The following is a 21,155-nucleotide window of genomic DNA, read 5'->3' on the forward strand; positions in this document are numbered from 1 at the left end:
TCTTCACTTCACCTGTCTCCTCACACAGTCTCTTGCTTCTATTCTCATCAATGTATGGGGACATCCAGAAGAATTACGTTCTTGACTGCTTATGGAAAAGAAGGAGACATGTAGGATCCCTACCTTCCATCCCACCTTATGTCACACAATAATGCCCAGTGCCTCATCAGCCCCAGGAGCATACGTGGTTTCCTCACAGGCTCCCTCCAGGTACTGCAGGAATCTTCAGCCAGCCTGGGGCTGTGCTTCTCCCTCTCCCTGCAGTCACAGAATCTGCTCATGCTTCCGTACCTGGTGTGACCTGTCAGTAAAGGTACCGGTCCAAAGTGTGGATCCAAGTCTCATCCTCACACTCTGACAATGACACACCTAGGTATGCAAGCCTCCTCTCTATTTGCCTTTTTAACTTGATTTAAAGAAGATAAAAATAGATGACCAAAGCAAGGCTGGATTGTAATCTAAACCAAACTTAATTTCTATATGGAAAAAAGAAATAGGTCAAATTTCTCAAAATGTTCTCTAAATTTCCTCTAAATATTCAAAAACCACTTCAGACTAGCATGAGTATCTGAAATACACCAGTGAAAATTTATTGCAGAAATTATTTATTTCATGCCAACTTAATTTTTTTACTAGATATTCTAACACACATTTCAAAAATATACCAAATACAACAGTAATATAGAACACTACGGAGTGTTCTACAGATAGTTTCTCAGTGAATTTCAAAACAAGGTATTATTCACACATACTTGTATCATAAGGCAAAAGAAGAGTCTATCCATAAGCAGCACTCCTACAGCTTATCTTGATATACACTGGAGAATGAAGTTCTATTACTAATCCTATGCGTACAAATAAATTCCCTTGTCTTTCAGATACGTCTATAGAAATACAACTTATTTCTATAGCAAATAATTAATTCCTACAGTGATAGGTAAGCTATCACTCTGATACTACTGCAATCTACAGGAATAAGACAAATATAACAACATTATCCTGAAGAAATAACTGAAGTTGCATATTATTATTGCCTGCCAATTACAGCTGAAACATACACATGCACACAAAATCATGCTGAGAAATACATTCCAGTGCATTTTTAACAGAAACGAAGAATAAACCTAACAGGGCAGAACATATGAGTGAAACAGAAGATACGAAATACAATGCAGCATAGTGATAGCAATTAATGTATCAGAAAGGGATCTAGTTCAAGGTGCTTTTTTGCTAGGAATGTTAAGTTTCTGTTAACATAATCAAATGGTGTAGGAGTGTCTCAGCTTCAGACTAGACTACTTAGTTAGAGGCACAGCTAGTAGTAGAAAACTGACACAAAGCAGTGTGTACTCCTGCAGAACCCATTAGAGAAAAGGAATATAAAAGTGTCAGAAAGTTTACAAGATTCACAAATAAGTTGCTCTGAAAAACATGTTTTCTGAATTTTAAAGAAAAATTAAAAGCCAGGAGACAATATATACCCTGACTAGTGTTTTGGTTAATAATTAAGATGCAAGTGTCTCTCTGATGAATAGGTCAGATTTCTTTAAGAAGCCCCCCCAAAAAATTTTCTTTCATAATGCTACCTCTATTTGGTATTGTAAATGCCTCTCAGATTGCAAACAATTACAGTAATAATGAAAATTGGGACAAAATACTGCAATTTCCTCATAGTATTTACAATATTACAAGATAAATTTAACAAAATACAAATTATACTTACAGAAAATCAGACTGATCACTTTTAAATACTTCATATGTAAAAATCACTTTAGTGATTATGTTTTAAAATATCAAGAATATTGAAAAAACAGCAGCTTTCTGCCATTCCCATTAATACTGTTAATGACTATCTTACAAGTGCTTGCAAAATAAAGGCAGACTATATACCATTTTTTCCAGCAGTGTAAATTACAATAGTATAAAGTTTTTTGTTTCCTAACACATTATCATGCCTAAATTGTAAAACATATCCTAGTTTTTCCAAAGTGTCAGTACTAGCAAAGACTAGAAGTGCCATATCCTTTACCTTCTCTCATAAGACTCCCTCATTTCACTACAAAGAGATGCCTTTCCTAAGTGGATGATTCATTTCTCAATAGAGATATCAGAATATGTGTCAACTTAAATGCCTGGAAAAAAAAAACCAAACAGAACTAAAAATCTAGTAGTTGTTGTTTAACTAGAACTTTCTGCTATCATCACTTTTTAAGAAATCTAACACTGACACAGTATTAAGGTCACTACTGTTTTCATCCTGCGTTTCGAAGTTCATTGCAACTTGCATGGAACCTATTCACTAGTTTTAATCCTTGACATGAAGATACTCAAACATTTGTACTTAGCTTGGGCAAGTTCTTTGATGATTTGGTGTTTTTTTGGTGTTCGCAAATGAAGAAGCAGCTGCAAAAACTACTACAAAATGGAGCTATATCCTAACTGCTCAGTAATTCAGGAAGTGAAATAATAAAGAAATTCATTATTGGCATTCTTTAATTGCAAACAGACATGACCATATACAGACAGATTAAACACACCAACATTCAGTTCCCAAAAGCACAGTTTTCAAGGCAGTTAGTTGTATTTTAAATCACCTACTCTGGAGCATCAAATGTGATGTAAGAACACCATCAGCTGACAGTGCATTCACTACTTAAACATATCAAAGCCAGTTTTAACCTTTTCTCTAGGTGTGGTACTGTTAGGAGTAGAGATACAGTATATCTCTATACTAGAAATATAATAGCAAAGAACTCCCCAAGATCTACCACAATCTGGTTGGGAATCATGACAGAATGACAGAATGGTTTGGGTTGGAAGTCACCATTAAAGGTCATCCAGTCCAACCCCCCTGCAGCAACCAGGGACATCTTCAACAGGATTAGTTGCCCAGAGCACCATCCAGCCTGACCTTGAATGTTTTCAGGGATGAGGCATCTACAGCCTCTCTGGAGTGGTGTAAAGACTTAGGCATGCAGCTCTACTAGCCATAACCAAATTAGATTAGGTCAAGTAGACAGCAAATGCTGAGCAGGCATGTTCCTTATTTCCACCGTGTTCTTTGATAGTTGTATTATTTATTCATTGAAAGTATTCCAGATTATTACTAATAAGAACTCATACTTGTTTTTCAAAACACAATTTAACTGGCCAACAAACTGCACAAAATTAAAGCAAAAGTAACTATTGGTCAGCAATGAACACCATGAATGAAACCTGACCTCGCTTACCAACTTCTTACTTAAACATCCAGCATGCAGGAAGCACATAACACCAAGGATCTCCAAGAACAGCCCAGAGAACTCTGGAAAGATTCTCGTGTTTTCAAAATGCAATCCTTGGTTACTCCATTACTCCATTGCAACACTGAAAAAAGGTCAATGGATTCCCACCTCAGTATGCTCATAATTTCTATGTTAACAACTGAAATTGCACTGCCATTAATTTATACTGTCAACTCCCCAAATTATTGTATCCCTGTGAAAACTGCACAGAGGGCTTACACTAGGGACTAGTTAGCTTTTCTCTCAAAATCCTGATCACAAGTTTCCACTAAGTATTCTGTTTGCAACCACTCAGTTGAATCCTGGTAGGGGAAAAACCAGGCCCCAAAAAGGCTTGATACCAACCAGGTCAGGATAGTCCACAAGTATTCTGAAAAAAAAAAAAAATAATGTTCCATCTATATTTTTTTTGCATTAGCACTTAATTAGATCCCTTTGTAGTGACATTTCAGAAGTTAAACCAAAGAACTTGAAGATTTTTACATATGAGCTTTTGGGCAATTAGATTGAAATTTTAAAAATAGAAATATCAAATCATCTAAGAAGATGGATGACCAAGAACATGTACAACCCCTTTAATGTAAGGCTGAATTTAGGATAGCACTTCCAAGATCTGAAATAAAAAGGTCCTAACATAAAGTTGCTAAAAAAATTTGAATGAAAAGCCTGATTTTTCTCAACTTTGATTCTCTGATACAGTCATAAGATTCTGATTAAGCTCTTACAATACATGAAATACACAACCTAAAAAAAACCAAGAACAAAACAGTGCCTCCTTACAGGTAACCTGGAAATTGCATGAGCATGTGGGCATGCTGTTGTCAAGTGTATTCACCTAAGAGCAGAACTGACGATTATTTTATGTCTGTCAATTTATTGACATAATTGTATCTATACCAATAGAGTATTTTTGCTCCTTCATAGTTCAGTGTTTATAACAGGCAGATCAATATTTTACAAATACCACTACTGTTAGAACACATGATGTACTAAATCACAGGAGGTAGTTAGATCCCCATTAACAATTACTTCAGAAAACAAAGACTATTTAAAAAAATTAGTGTAACATCTCATTCATGAAAAGTTACTTTTCAGAATTACTAGTTCCTAGTTGCTTTTAAGGGATATCTGTTTATTAATCATGATAAATAATTTATGACAAAAACATGTTCTCTTTCCATTGTCAACATAATTTTTTAAAAAGCACGTAAGGAAACTTCCAAGTGGCAAAGACTTAAGACAAACTGCAACAAAGCAACATTTTAAATTAATCAAATTTTCAAAGACACCATGAGTTTGACCACATCCTCTAGCTTATGATTACATTTGAAGATTCATTCCACTAACTACAGTTTAAAAATTTATCTACACCAATGAAATTAATGTGAAGCTTTTTTACACTGTTAATAATTGGCATTTCTGAGTGGCATTCAAATGAATAAGCGTTATTTGTTTTGCAACAACTTACTGCAAAATACAGGCACCTTAAAAACAATACATAATGCAGTCAGGACATTTGGGATATTAAAAGTGTTTACCATTACCTAGTCATGCTACGCATTTCCCTTCTTTTAAAGAAATACTCTACAATTTGAAGCCGTGCCTGAGGTTTGTGAAAATGATAATGTTTCAGCATTTAGCTCAATTTTCACATTATATTTCTTTTACAGTTACAAAAACATTAGTGTGCCAAGATTTTCACCTGTTAAAATTGCAAAAATCTTAAGCAGACACTGTATCTTTGATAATGTAATCTTGCTATTGCACATACAACAGTGAAAATCTATTCCATATTAATTTCAACTATTTACACATGCTAAAATCATTTATCTGCATACAACGTTGGAAAAAAAAATAATATAGCCTCTCTTGACCAATATTACTTGCTCCAAATTTATGCCAACGTACTTCATAGAATCACAGAATACCAGGCTGCAAAGGACCTCAAGGATCACCTGGTCCAACTTTTCTTGGCAAAATCACCATGTAAGACAAGATGGCCCAGCACCCTGTCCAGCCAGTTCTTAAAAATGCCCCATGTTGAGGAATCTACCACTTGCCTGGGAAGATTATTCCAATGGATGACTGTTTTCACTGTGAATTTTTTTCCTCTTTTGTTCAGGTAGAATCTCTCCAGAAATAACTTGTACCTCATGACTCCTCATCTTTTCCATGTAACTCCTTGTAAAAAGGAGATCTCCATCTTCTCTGTATCCACCCTATAAATACTGGAACTTGTATTTTATGATTTTATGAAAAACTGTCTGCCATTCCAACTTTAAGCTTATATATGATCTCATTTAAAGACTACTGAAGCCAAAAGAAGCCTTATTTTAATTCAGTAGGTTTTGGACTAGGCATAAAGTACAAATAGAAAAACTATAGAAAGTGTTTAGTATACTAATTGATATAACTGCACTTTGGATGCATTAAGATGCTCTCACAGCATCTGCTAAAATACAAAAAAATTCCTTCCAAAATATCCCCTTCTTAAAACTTACAGTGTTATAGTTCAAGTTGAGCCCCAGGTATATTTATGAAATTTACTCTCTATTAACTTAATTAATAGGTGACTCCTTTTGGTCATGACACAAAAGCCCACACTGATGCACAACAATATCTACAACAGAATAAGCATATTCTTGTCATAACTAGTGAAGTTATCCTAGAGATGCATTTCCAAAGTTGTTCCTTCATTTTCTTTTTTTTTCGAATGTCTTTTCTGGTTCAGTGATATACTATACATACAGTATTTTTCAAGCAGTGAGTAGGAAATACATCTCCATTGAATTTCCTTCAGCTTTGAAGAGTTTAGACATCATCAAATATTTTGCTTCGAGACATTGACAGGTATCTTCCACCAGACTGGTACCTGCGGAATGAATTTTAAGTATGAAAAGTATCACATAACAGAAAAACAGACTCATAAAATCATGTAAGTCTCACTGGACTGCTACTCCTTAACACTCATTGTTACTCAATGAACTACAGAATCTGAAGTTCTGAAGTTTCCATGAGAATTTGTTGCAATGGACAGTCATTAAATCAAACCTCACGTTACCAAGAATACAGTGATATGAACACTGGGACTCTTAAATAATTTTATTTTCTGACACAAAGGAAAGAAGCTCTTGTTGAACGTTTGTTTTTTTTTTGTTTGTTTTTTTGGGGTTTTTTTGGTAACAAAACAAAACAGTACCCAAAAGTACTGATTAACAGAAAATCTCAATGGGTATTCCTAGGAGAAATGTACTACCAAAGATAATGAAAGCCAGTGGCTGCATCATTAGTAGGGGAAAAAATTTTGCAAATTGTAGGTCAAATATATTTTAAGAGCATTTTAGAAGCACAAATAAGTTCCAATGCAAGCACAGTGTACTTCTCTCTACTGTATGCAGCAAAACCTGAAAGACACAAAGCCAGAACCTACGTCCCTAGTGCTCTTACCATCCTAGAATGCTGTAATTACTGCTGGAGCTATAATTTTAAAATCAATGTCACAAACACTATTTTTAAGGTACCTGAAATTTCATATGTAATTTTTCTTGATTTACTACCCAGGAGAAAGCTAACTTATCTCCAACTTTTCCTTTAAAATAAAAAGTTCAGAACTTCCACTCTACCATGTACATAAGGGACTTCAGATACTGTACTTGAAAAATATTTTGTCCAACAGAATTACATATGCATAGTCCTATTTTTGTAGGTTGTTATATCTTTCATACTGTATAGAAATCAACAGCTGACAAAACAGCAAGGCTCATCCTCTTTTAAGTCTTGTGCTTAAAACAAACCAACTCTGGAAATGTGGTGACACCAGACTAGGCAAGTTAGTTGTTAATAAAGAAAAATAATATGGTTGAATCAATCTGTAAAACCTGGTAGTGTCTTTTAACAGCATTATTTGCATGTTTTGAAGTGGCATTTATTTGTTGATGTTAAAGCCGACTGAAACCATTTATAACATTTTACTGGATTGGGTAGGCTAGTTCTAGCTGCAAATTCTTACAATGAAATTTAAATTTATTTATCATTAAATGGTTCTACATCATAACTACCTAGATAAAAAAAGAGTACCCAAAAATGTATCACTTGCTTCTTAAATATAATAAGAGCTTAACAGTTATGTAAGATACTCCATTTCATGACTAAGGGAATTGAATTTGGTGTTGCAATAACACCCACAGACACATAGAATTCTCTATTATAGACAGAAATACACTGCAGTTCAGGTTTTTATTTACTTCAGTCGTTCCAAAATCTGATCCCCAGGCATACTCCTACAATTGCTGGTACAGTTTTCTTCCTTGCATCCCTTGCTGATTGTTCTTATAAAGGGAAATAAAGTGAGGCTTCTGAAGTCTTGAAACCTTATACTGTACATATCCAGGTAATTTTCCAGTTTTCTGGTTTTATATGCAGCATTTGTCAGATTACACCAATATACAAAATTATGCTAAACTCAAATATTACTCAGACACTTCTAAAAAACTGAAAATCCTCCAGGTTTCAATTGGTTTTAAAGCAATTCCCAAATAATGGAGGAGAAAGAAGAAAGGAAAGGAGCTAGGTGAGATGATAGATATTTTTTTACAAAACAATCACTATGAAACAATCTGATACAGCTGTCATAGGTCAGAAGACAGCAGATATTAGTATCTTTTGATTGTACAAAACACAGATGATTCCTCACCTTCCTGAATCCGACTCCAGAGGATCATCATTAATTGAGTCTGCGTTAAAATCCAAAGGTTCTGCATCCTGGAGGAGTTCTATTCTGTCTCTTTCAGTCCTACCATTTGATCGGGTATATTTTGATAGTGCTGAATATGTGAAAAGAAGGAAAGACACTCATTTGCTCTATGAACACCTTGGAGTATGTGAAGACATCAAACTTAAAAGACCATAATAATAATTTGCTAATGCTATAATTTGCTATATGCAAACTTTACTTTGAAATCAATCATCCACTCATCTTCCCAACTTCCCACTTTCATTAAGAGAGCTGGAGCTTTTTTTTGTTGTTGGTTTGGATTTTTTTGAAGAGGCAATCTCGTGAATTGAGGAAGTCTAGTTGGTTTGCAATTCACTCTTTCACCTTTACTAAGCTAGTACTTAAGGCTTTTTTTAATGTTGGAATGGCATTTATTCATATGCTTAACATTAAAATATAATTTAATACAATTTCAGTTAGTCTACCACAGAAAATATGGATTTCCAACTTGTAAAGAGGATGAGAAAATCTACGAGACTTGTCACAAAGCTTATCTCCTGTCACTTTTGCCTTCTTTTCAGTTTCAATTCTCACTTGTTAGTTTACAAGAGGATATAAAATACATAAAAAACATTGACATTGTGACAGATCAACTTTTTGTAAGTATAGTGCACCCACGACAACAAAAAAAAGATATTTTTAAATTATCATGTATACTTGTGTGATATGTTATTTGCTTTGCATTTGTTGGACTTTGATGTGATTATTCCATTATTCCAGTCAGGGGGTTCATGTGCAACTAGAAGAGATAAATTTTAAGATTTAAAACTCTCAACCTCAAGACATATCCTAAAAAAAATCCTTTCTGCTGACAACTTCTACTCTATTTCAATCATTCTGTGTCTCCCAGACACGGATCAAGCAATTGAGAGCAGTCAAAATCTCCAACCTCAACTACTTGAAGTGTTGAACAAGAGAAGAAACACATGACTCTTTTAGATGTCTTTAATTGGCAAGATGGCACTGTGCTACAGAAGGTAATATATCAGCATATTATCTAAGACAAAAAGGAATCTATTTGAAGTTAATTGTACTGCCAGTGCCGTACACTTTTAACACCAGATATTATAAACCAACCCAATGCAAACTTCCTCAAAACCCCACTAAACTTACTCCTATTGGCATGTGTCTCTGAGAAGCTGGATTCTTTTTGGTCTGTGTGGACAACTCTGTTTCTAGTGGAATCATCTCTATTTCCATAACGCTCCTTCCACTCCTGGAAAAAAGGCAAAAAATTGAAACACAAGCTGTGAGGAAAAGAGCAACACAGCAAAATCATACTTAGGATCAAGAAATACTCCAGACCCACAATTTATAGCTAAATGGCCTGTCCTAGTTTGGACCAGTATAAAGGCGATTTTCTATCTTGTACTTTTGCTCTCAACTAAGTCTCTTGGAAGCAGCTGCACTTGCTGAAATTAACAGTAAGTTTCTCAGACAGTGTCTGCTTCTGCGGGCTGATAACACTCAATGTTTATAGTTACAGCTAGAGACTGGTATGCAGAGCCAAGGACACTGCTCAGCTCTGAGGAACATTTTGCCCTCCAAAAGGAGAAAAGGAGTAAAGAGGTCACACCTGCAGCCCTCCTTTGGGGAAGAACAGAAAAGATAGATGGCCAAAATTGACCAGAGTATTCCATCCCATACACATCATACTCAGTATAAATTTGAGGGATCATGAGGGTCAAACCCCTCTGTGTTTCCCCTTCATCTCCTGTCCCTGTTTGCTTCAGCATCCTGGAAGGATTCTGTCCATTTGTCTGCCTGTGGTCCTGATCCGTGCCAGCCTGAATCTGTGTGTTCCTGCCTCCAGCTCCCAGCTGCTGCTGACCCCAGGAGTCCAGCCTGGACTTTCCCAGGGCTGCCCTGCAGCCTCGGTGGTGACATGAGAACTACTGGGGGTAAGAGGGGAGGAACATGGTATCAATTTTCCTGTATATTTGTATATACTTAGTAATTTTTTTCCTTTTTTATTATTACTGTTTCATTAAAGCTGTGTAGTTTATTTTCCAATCCATAAGTCTCTCTCCCTTATTCTCTCTCTTTTCTTTATCAGGGAGGGTAGGGGGATTCACAGAGAGCATCTGTTATTCAGTTTAATTGCTGGGCCAGTGTTAAACTGTGACATGACCAATCATATCATACTATTAAAATTTGTTGTTCCTGTTCAGTATCTTGATACAGGAAGATTTTTTTTTCACTTTAAACTCAAGATATAATTGTTGACTAAACCAGTTTACCTGCTCCTATGAAAAAAGTCTTGCAGTTCACTCAACTACTTCAAGCTATAACATGAACATTGCTTTTTTTTTATTTTCCTATATTTATTTTCCTATACTTCCACCTAGTGGTACAATGGTAAAATAATCAGACATAGATATCACAAAACCCATTTGGACAGGCAATACTAGGCATGTTGTTCTCTAGTGTTTCTGCTATGTTTTGAAAAGTCATAAGATGACAGAGTGCAACCCTCAACCCAAAAAAACCCCACCATGCCCACTAGAGAATGTGCTGAGGTGTCACATCTACATGTTTTCTTAACATCTCCAAGGATGGTGAATCCACCACCACCCTGGGCAGCCTGTTCCAGACCCTGACTACTCTTTCAATAGAGAAATTCTTCCTAATACGTTGTCTAAACCTCCCCTGGTGCAACTTCAAGAGATTTCCTCTAGTCCTATTAATATTTATTGGGGTAAAGAGGCCAATACCCATCTGACTACACAGAATAACTGAACGCTAGGCGTTGAAAGGGACCTCAAAAGATCATAGAGTCCAACCCCCCTGCCAAGGCAGGACCACGTAAATTAAGTCACACAGGAATTCCTTTCAGGTAGTTTTGAGACAGAAAAATTTTCATAGGAAAGTATTTAAAAATAAAATGTCTTATACTGTTGTTGGGACACAACTTCATCTTTCAATAGAAACTCTTCTAATTGTTCCAATAACTTCAAGATGTTTCAGATTCATTAGTAGATTCCAGATTATGTACTGGGATAAATGGAAATACTGTGCTAATTTATGGCATGTTACAGATCTAAACTGCAGAAGAATCAAGCATTTAATCATGATCCAGTAAAAGCTAATGCTCTCAAAAGCCCCTAAAGTTTCAAGAATGAACATGCTACAGAATTTAGCAAATCCAAAACCAAGTAACAGCTGAAGTTGAGTTTAATGTTGAACTAAAAGCATTGCTTAATGTCAGATCACAGAATCACAGAATAATCAAGGTTGGAAAAGACCTCTAAGATCATCAAGTCCAACTGTCCTAACCACAACAACCCCTAACCACTAAACCATCCACTGTAGCTCTTATCTACCTGTCTTTTGAACACCTCTAGGGATGGTGCTCCTACGACCTCCCTGGGCAACCTGTTACAATGCTTCACCACTCTTTCTGGAAAGAAGTTTTTCCTAATATCTAACCTGAACCTCCCCTGGTGGAGCTTTAACCCATTTCCTCTTGTCCTCTCACTGGTCACAAGAGAGAAGAGGCCAGTGTCTGCCTCACTACCACCTCCTTTGAGGTAGCTGTAGAGAGCAATGAGGTCTTCCCTCAACCTCCTCTTTAAGCTGAACAGCCCCAGTTCCCACAGCCTATCCTCTTAAGACCTGTTCTCCAGACCGCTGATCAGCTTAGTTGCTCTTCTCTGCACCCCCTTCAGTACCTCCATAACCTTCTTACACTGTGGTGCCCAAAACTGCACACAGTACTCAAGGTACAGCCTCACTAAGGCAGAGTTTGGGGCAGGATCACCTCCCTGGTCCTGCTGGACACACTGTTTCTGATGCAGGCAACAATGGAGTTGGACTTCTTGGCCACCTGGGCACAGTGCTGGCTCATGTTCAGCCAGGTGTCAACCAGCACCACACGGTCCTTTTCTGCCTGGCAGCATCCAGCCACACCTCTCCAAGCCTGTAGCACTGCTGTGGGTTATTGTGGCCGAAGTGCAGGACTCAGCATTTGGCTTTATTGAAACTCATGCAGCTGGCCATGGTCCATGAATCCAGCCTATCCAGGTCCTTCTGCAGAGCCTGTCTATCCTTGGGCAGATCAACACTTCCACCCAACTTAGTGTCGTCTGCAAATTTACCAAGGGTGCACTATCACCTAATCCAAATCATCAGTAAAGATGATGACCACAAGAGTGGCCTCAGCACTGAGCCCTGGGGATCGTTTCAGTGTATACTAAATACATCACTCATTTGCTACTGCCTGATTTCACAATAACTTCAAGTTCCAAAATTACAAGACGGGGGCGAAAACATCAGGACATCTGTGCAGTAATGGCTATAATCCATAACTGAAGTACCCTTGATCTTGAAAAACCTAGAGATTTTAGTCCTAGTATTATCTTGCCTTCCTGCACAAAGTATTTTTCCCCTCCTCTAGAGAAGTAATTTTTTGCATGCATTCTTCCAATTTATCTCTTTGTGACTTTCTATACTAAATTCCAAGTGTTACAAATTAATGAAAAACTGAAGCTATTAGTTAAAATGAAGCTGAATTATTATTTACTCAGATGTCCTTCACACATCTTCCAATTTAGTATGTACTTGAAGTACAATCTGAATCTAACATTCTACTTATTAATTAGTGGCAACAGTATTAATTCTGTCTTAAAGGTAATTCCCTCCTGATGTGGACACATTAAAATTATGAATTGTCTCTTGGTCCAGCATTTCTCTACTCTTTCAAAATATATCAAAACTATTTCTAGTTAACACAATTTTCCTCCCACCACAGCTGTCGCCTGTTTTTGTTAATCAGTAGCAAAACTTATTTGCTCTGACTCCACCAGTAAATCTTGTCCATAACATCTCCTCTGAAAAAAAAAAAAAATCTGTGACAATTACTTTACAATGAGCAAACAAAGCAATGGGTGAGTTGACAATGCAAGTGTAGTTATTTCACAAGGAGCACTTTCAACATAAGAAACTGATAATAAGACATTTCAGATTACTCTGCATACTGGCAATCAAGACACTTTCTATTGCTCTTTACACCTATTTGCATACAACATTCTCACAGCACAGTGAGTAAGCAAAATTTTCAAGTAACATGACCACAATCACCCCCTTATTCTTTAAAATTAAGATGCAAATTATTTTTTCTCCCCAGACAATATTATTCTGCAAGATTCATAATTAGTTATTTTTTTTAACAGGTCATGTTGAATGAAGTAGCAATTTCAGATATGTAGTTCATTCAGAGATATGTAGTATATTAATATTATAATTAACTAAAACAATCTCATACCCTTCTTCTGTTTTCACCTTCTTCCTGCCTTTGTCGCTTCCTTTTCTCTATTAAAAAAAAATATTGTTTAAGCTTCATATAAGAAAAATCATAATCTTTTAAACAAACAATGAAAATACAAAGTTAACTAGAAAAGATTCTTATTTAAATAGATGGCTCATACAATTAAATAAAACCAAAAGACAGATTGGTTTGTCTATCATTATGGTCTCTTGGGCCAAGATATCCATAACATTTGGATGCCAGTAGACAAAGCAAAAAAACCCCAACAACCCAACAACAACAAAAACCAAAAACCACCAACCTTTTACAAAGAGCTGGAAAAAGTATGACATTAAGAAGAAATATGAGCATTACTGAATAAAAATCTTGCTGAAATTCTGTCATGCCCAAAGTATGACCCAAATAGTTTGTGTCCTTCTCTGCTATTAAGCTGCAAGTGTAACTTCAAAATACCACAGAAACAGTACTCCTTTTCAAAGGGAATGAAAGAGATTCCTTTCTTTTAAAAAAGAAATAGTAGTGCTCTAAGCAAATCTATGTTTTAACTATGATAACTATATAAATAACTTTATAAATCTATGTTTTTAAACTATGAGAGAGGAATGAAAGTGTTCTGTAATACAACATTGCATCCAGAGTTTTTGATTTCTAAATAGTTACTTAAGAACCATAACAGCTTTTAAACAACTTTCAACAAGTATTTTCAATAAAAAATAACATTAAAAAAAGCCTCTTCAAAAGAGTAGATAATTACAGCCCTACAGAATAACATGTCTTTTTTGATAAAACACGTTTAGTTGAAACAACAAAAAATCTTACAGAAAATTACTGGATTTGGGCAGCTCAATCAACACACACGAAGAAAGATTAAAATGTGGGGTTTTTTCATGATAAAGACAATTTAAGTGGTAACAATCCATTATGACAGATTATATAAGCACCTGATCAGATATTAGATCAGCAATGGCTTCAGAAGAGCACCACATAAGTTCAAAACATTTAGAAATACCTAAAATTCACATAATGGACGAATAAAGCTGACACTTGACTTCAGATGTCTGTGAGTTCCAGCTCTGTTTTATAGCAACCACAAGGCTGCAAGTCAATTGCATTTTGTGCAGTCAATTGCCTTAGGACAATTTTCAACATCTTGACAAGATATATGCTTGTTTTTATGTTTATAACACTTTAAACTAGTTTAATAAAGCAATGTATTACTTTTTGCAGGAAGACTAGGATTTAAGACCTAACTTACCTCTTCTGATTAGCTCTTTTCCTTCATCAATCAAATCAGAGGTCATTTCACTATCCCCCATGAACTGCTGGAATCCTAGGAGATTCAAACAACGAGTTCCTAAACTGGTAAAAGCAGAAGGAGAAGCAATTTCCTTTGTTAATTTATAAGTTTAGATGTATCACACCGCAAAGTATAAAACAAATGTATTTAGAAATTTAGGGACAATTCAAAGAAAAAAGCAATATGGAAGAAAAAACAGGTTATTATACTAGCTGAGAAATCAAAAAATTCAGAATAGTGACACATTCCTAAATAAAATTGGAAGTGACAGAATAATCCTATTCAAAGAGAGAGCTAAAATTCTTTATAGCCTGGGAATAGTGAAAATCATTTAAGATAATGCAATAGCATGCACTGTTCTCAGATGTAACAGAAACTGTACCTATTATATTTCATTGACTCTTCTTTGCCAGAAAACAATTACTACAAAAATTATGTGTATTATGATTTCTGTCTTTTTGAAAAAGTAGTAACATAGGAAGGCCACCTTCATCTCAGGTTTGCTTAAGAGAAATGTGTGCCATACTCTTAAGCTGTAGTGATGCCTGCTGACATTTTGGATGTCCATTTACTATCCCATTAAAGACCAGGAGGATCATGGACAAGAAGTCACACGAAGTATTTTCTAGTCATTGGCCTTCCTGTTTGCTTTTTATTTTTTGTGGGTGCTTTGCTTTTGTGTTTTTTTCCTAACGCAAGGAAACTTCAGGACTGGATCCTTGTCTTAGTATCTATGGATATAGATAGTGTATTAGTAGACATTCAAGGCATTTAACTGGTTTAAACTTGACTCAAAACATATACATGGCCTCCATATGAATGGTAATGCAAAACTGAAAACGTGAATATAAATATCACTATGCAACATCAGACCAAAATACCTCATCCTTTGCAGTGGTCAAAAAACAGACATTTTGAAATGTAAGAATGAAGCAAGCGTATAATGTTTTCTGCGATTTCCCTTCCATTCTCCAACAAACTGCGGCATAGGAAAACAAGATCAAATGACTTAAATCATTATGCTTTCAAACCAGAGTCTGGTAAAGGATCAGAAATTTGTTATGATTCTGTCAGAAACTCATTGCCTCAAGTTTCTGCTAATAATTCTTGGTTTATTAGAAAACCTTGGTGAAGTCATAGCTTCTTCGAGGAAACATTAACCTCAAAAGATGAATCTAAATGTCTCTGAAGTCCAAAATTTGAACAGATCAGATGTAGAAATCCAGTAGTAAAGTGTAATAGGGATCCTCCCTCCTCCATAACTCATATGAATAGCAATTTATTGGTTTAGTTTTTGCATTTTTATCACTATGTCACAACTCAAACAATGGCAGAGACGTGCATCTCTTCCTCATTGCTGAAACTAATACTACTAAATGAAAAAAACCATGGAAGATCTGACTTGCAAATCACTTACCTGAAGTATGTGGCAATACAGAGAATTACAACAAGCATTGGGTAATATATATAGAATCCATCCGCAATGAAGGACAGCACTCTCATGGATCCCATTATCTGGGAAAAAAACCCCAAACAAGAACAAGATCTAATTATTTATATTCTTAAGATACATCCACAAAGACTGTGCCACTTCACTGTTTTCAGCGCACAACATCAAACACAGAATACTTTACAGCCACAGAAATGTTAGATATTGTCATCACAGATCTGATCCAGACGTTGACCCAGAATGCCCAGATACAAAGGCCATCTCTAGCAGTGTATCCTCTTTGAGATTTCTAAAATGCTAGATCTTGTCATCTCATCTAATCCAGAACCTGTTCAAACCTGGTGGATCTTTTAATCTGCTGTTGTTGCTAAGAACAAAGATGTGAGTTGTAACTGTCCTATAGAAACTGATTTTTGACTAAAACAAAACTCACTGGTTTTCGGTAGCAAGTTCTGCTTGCTCACAATTTATGAAGATGTCCCGTACACTAAAATCAGTGGAAGCTAAGGCTATTAGGAAGTAAAGATCAGTCTGAACTCTTCAGCATAATACTTTACTTTCTTAGGATAATGAGACAAAAATAGAAAAACTGACATACTGTTGACTCCTAGCTAGCAATCATTACCAAATTCGTAGTGTATGAGTAATTCTACCCTGTTCAATACCAGTGAAGAGATTTGAAGATCTAAATCTTACTATAAGAAGGATTTAAAAATATTTTGCCTACTCTCCAAATCATATGGAAGCCTTAAGAACACATTTTCTGTACTTACAGATGTATAAGCAGTTGGCTGAGTGTTTTTATGAGAGATTGTTGCATCCATATGGGTTAAGCCCAGAAAGTTCAAGCATAATGGTGGAGTAAGACGGCAAAATAACCTGCAAAAATGCAAGAGGGAACAGCATTTATAACCATTCTGTGCACTAAAAATGACAGGAAATCGTAACTGGATATATCACATAATAATTATGTACAGCTCATTTGGATTTATACCCATATGATTATAAATTAAAGAGTATAAATGAAACCTTCATGGACACTTTCAATTGAGTATTTGACAGGAAATCCGCAAAATATAAGCCACATACTCACATGCCACTGAAAAGAAGGCTGTATGCATCTGTTTGGTGATGTGAAGCTAAGTAGTAATAGTTAAATACACGGATCCTGAAGACAGTAGAATAAACACAGATGCTTAGGAAAAAGATGGTAAGAAAACAAGCCATCTGGGAAAAACAAAACAAAACAACCTTGTTTGACTCTAGAACTCTACTAAAGGTTTTAATACATTCAGCATATAGTCTGTGCATCCAACAGACTATAGACTGATGGTAGACTGATGTCTAATTTTTCATTTTAAGATGGGACAGTAACACCAGCTCAGCTCTGAGAAGAGCTTCACATTTCTTCGACTAAATTGAGAATGGTACTTGTAACATTCTGCATTTCATACACATGAACAAAACTGACCCTATGTACAATTATTTTGCTTCTTCTTGTTATGCAAATGAAATTGCAGTAATTGCCTTGGTAATTACTATGACTGATTTGACATTCCTACAAAAAGTACTAAAACCAAGTTATTTTAATTCAACCTATTTTGCTATTGTATTGGAATTTTTCATCTCTGTTCCTTTATTGCTAAATTTGTGTACACATATGCTAGCCATATCCGTAATGGGATTTCTGTTGACACACATGGTCAGTTAGACGAAGTCTAGACACCTAAGCTACAAGCTTATGTTTCACAAATTACTCTATACATTATATTGAGCTCAAGTGGGTCATACTTTCACCCCATACAGGAGAGTTGTAAGAAGTGGCAAAAGGCAGACCCTCCAGATAGTTTGGTTTCAGAAACCTTCTGAAAGTTGATGGACTATTTAGACTTATTTTTAAATCAATCTGGTCTACTACTATTGTAATAACAATCTATGTGTGATTTTTGTTGAGTGATTATATCTAACTTACCTCTATGTATATATAATTGTATGTCTTCTCTGCCAGCTGTATAAAAACAGCAAATAGCGATAAAACAGGTTTTGTACTGAAAAATGTGCACTCTGACCACACAACAATTACAGAGAACGTAGCCAGAACAACTGCAAGCACCCTGTAAAACCATGGTCGTAGAAGACACTCCCAGTACCACTCTGGAAAAAATAAACACACACACAACCAGCACATATTAAAGAAAAGTACACAGCTAGAAAAGTAACTTGCTCACAAGAACTGCTATGAACATCTTGAATACACACCCCTAAAATCAAGGCTGGAATTTGTGAGGTCATACACTAAATTCAGGGCTTTCCTCATGTCTAGAGATCTGGCTAAGCCCTACAAAGCATGTGCAAAACTGGGGAAAACAGGATGAGATCTTGGATGTAAATTTTGCACATGGATTGGGGGGTACAGAACAAAACTCTGCATTTTTGGTCCAAATACTATGGGTGATACACTTTTTGTTTATTTATCTGTTATTCTCTTTATAAGAAATAAAACTTAGGCTGTAAAATAATATTCCTCCTCCTGGAAATAACTCATTGCTTGTGCACAATTAATTAGAAGTTAAAGCCTGATTAGGAGAAGACATTTTCTGTAAAGATGTACGAGCAGCCACATGTTGTTTGGTATACAACAGATGAAGAGTGTTTTCCTCTTTGCTTTACTGGAAGAGTGGGTTCCATTTCAATAATATCCCACAAACATAGACAGTAGTCATGATCCAGTAATTTGGAGCTGTTTTTCTTTCCTCTCCTAAGGCTTCAAATGTTGCTATCACAACATGTAACTGCCAATAAATTAGTAGAACTTAAGCTTATGGTCAAGATCGTAAGTCAGTGCCTGCTATTCCATTACATAAATGCATTAAGATGTGTATGTGCTTCTCCCTAATGCAACTGAACATTTTGCATAAAAAAACCAAGAGGTTCTTCTTAAGAAAACATTCCAGTTTCTCCTTTACATATTCAAACTCTGCATGGCAGCACTTACCAACAGTTGGTGTGTAGAAATACTGAATAATTTTATTCTCTGGCTCCTGAGAATGAAAGGTATGAACAAATTGCCGAGTTGCACTGGTTTCATTTTTTGCCACATCTTCTAGGTAAAATGCTTGCTCTAAAAGAATTTGCCACTGAACCTGCGTGCGACGATGTCTCTGTACTGAATAGATTACCTACAATCCAATCCAAGCAGTTATGGTTACAGCATACTTGTTTCAAGGAACAAGAGAAAAGCTTCACAAAATCCCTGAAGCGTCTACATTACAGAACAACAAACATTAATTCTGCATGTTCACAAAATAGGCAGTTTATTATCTAAATATGTAAATCATAAGAGGACTGCATACATGTATTCTGCATTTTGTAGTTCTTACATCACAATCTTTTCTGTAGCAACAACAGCCTACTTTTTTCAACACACCACTTTATTTTTGCATACTAGTGAATATCAAGCTTTTTCTACAATTTTTTAGAATGCACTGTCAAACAGCCACCACAAAGCTTATGCACAAACACTTAAAACACTGTCAAGATAACAAAAACACTTTTTACACATCCAGAAACTTGATCTGGGTATCACTTGGGATATTAAACTTCTACATTTTCTTGCACTGAGAGAAGTTTCTGCTAAGAAATGTGCTGCAAACCCACTGTACTCAGCAATTCATTAGTGTCTTGAAAATCTTCGTTTCACTAGCATTTATTCTCATAACATTAGTTTAAGTGAGGCATTCTCTCATTCATTAATATACCTGCTTGTGAAGTTTGACCAAACTTTTTTCACTTGGATAACTATTCTGTCTTTCATCAAAATCTTCATAATCATCCATGTTCCTACCCATTCTCTCCTGATACTCAGTAGGGCACTGGAAGGAAAAGGTAAAATTAATTGGAAGATTAAGAAGTAGCAAGGGTTCTCTGTTAATTATCTGCAAACATTTGAGGCATTCTATGCTACTGAACAGCTCAAGCTAACCATAGTTTTTTTTCTGTTTCCAAAATACTGCATATGCCAAAATCCAGCAGATAATTACATATATCATAAAAAAACATTCCACAAAGAATTTCAATTCAAAGTCTTGTGAGAAACTCACAAGATACTGATTAATGGTTTTATGGTATGGGGAAAAGAAAATAAGGTACAAATATTGAGTAGATGCAGAAAGCACCCACTCCCAATTGAACAATTACAGCATAAGATGAGCAACTTGTTACCTTTTTCAGTATTGTATCAACACATTTTCTCAAAGGGTGGTTATACTTGATACTCTCACTTACTTTACGGACCTCCTGTAGAGGGGGGGGAAAAAAAAGTCAGTGTGTAAACATTAATTACACCATGCTTCTGTGGAGGATTGATTTCTGTGAAGTAGAAAATATCTACTTGTTTTATTTGCAAGTAAAGATTATGAGTTTCCATCTTAGCTGGTTTAGTTTCGCCTTCTTCGCATTTATCAGTAATAAAAGATATTAACAGTTAAGTAAGTTGTGTCAGAACTGGCTCTAACAGTTCATCAGGCTTAGCAGAAACTTGATTTTATTTTTCATCCTACTGGCAATACAGAGATAACATTTTGATACTTCTTTGTTGTTCCAAACAGCACTTTTAAAAAAAAAAGATTCATGTTCTAGAGTCTGGAGGATGGAAATAAATGTAAAGGCTTAGAAATATTCTCAAATAAGATGACTAGAATACAGGAGAATTTTATTTCTTGTGTCAAGGGAGGCTAAACGCAAACCAGACAATCCTTTGACATATAAAAGTTTCTTAGTCTTGGCCCTTCTAAATGCTAGCCTGTTAAATAAAGGTTTTGTTACTCACTTTCTAGTAAGCTTTGTAGTTATGTCCCACTCAGATGCTTTTAGCAATTTCTTCAAAATGCTACTAGTGAAGAATTAAGTTACCAACCTACCTCTTCCCAACACTGCAGAAGTATTATTTCCAACCTATGGCATCAGAGCAGAACAGGAAACAGCTCTTCAGTAGCTTTGCACTTCCATTCTGTTCTTGAACTACACTAGAGCCTATTGCTCACTCACAAATAACAATAATTTCAGTTAAAAAATAAACCACCCTG

At 35.7% G+C, this 21,155-nt stretch overlaps 1 protein-coding gene across 5 annotated transcripts in view; it reads right to left on the reverse strand.

Annotated features, from left to right (window-relative positions):
- Positions 1 to 565: 565 nt before the first annotated feature.
- The window catches only part of LMBRD2 (LMBR1 domain containing 2), a 34,881-nt gene continuing 14,291 nt past the window's right edge, over positions 566 to 21,155 (reverse strand). For all 5 annotated transcript variants that reach the window (XM_071731777.1, XM_071731774.1, XM_071731775.1 and 2 more), the window contains 12 exons: positions 20,293 to 20,367; positions 19,830 to 19,943; positions 19,067 to 19,250; positions 18,044 to 18,225; positions 17,165 to 17,298; positions 16,845 to 16,950; positions 16,039 to 16,136; positions 14,580 to 14,683; positions 13,322 to 13,368; positions 9,172 to 9,274; positions 7,978 to 8,107; positions 566 to 6,156 (listed from right to left, as the gene is read on the reverse strand). In XM_071731777.1, the coding sequence (XP_071587878.1) occupies positions 6,096 to 6,156; positions 7,978 to 8,107; positions 9,172 to 9,274; positions 13,322 to 13,368; positions 14,580 to 14,683; positions 16,039 to 16,136; positions 16,845 to 16,950; positions 17,165 to 17,298; positions 18,044 to 18,225; positions 19,067 to 19,250; positions 19,830 to 19,943; positions 20,293 to 20,367 (1,338 nt within the window). In that variant the 3' untranslated portion in view covers positions 566 to 6,095. The remainder of the gene's footprint in view (positions 6,157 to 7,977; positions 8,108 to 9,171; positions 9,275 to 13,321; positions 13,369 to 14,579; positions 14,684 to 16,038; positions 16,137 to 16,844; positions 16,951 to 17,164; positions 17,299 to 18,043; positions 18,226 to 19,066; positions 19,251 to 19,829; positions 19,944 to 20,292; positions 20,368 to 21,155) is intronic.

The sequence above is a fragment of the Heliangelus exortis genome, chromosome Z, assembly GCF_036169615.1.
Source record: "Heliangelus exortis chromosome Z, bHelExo1.hap1, whole genome shotgun sequence".
NCBI lineage: Eukaryota > Metazoa > Chordata > Aves > Apodiformes > Trochilidae > Heliangelus > Heliangelus exortis.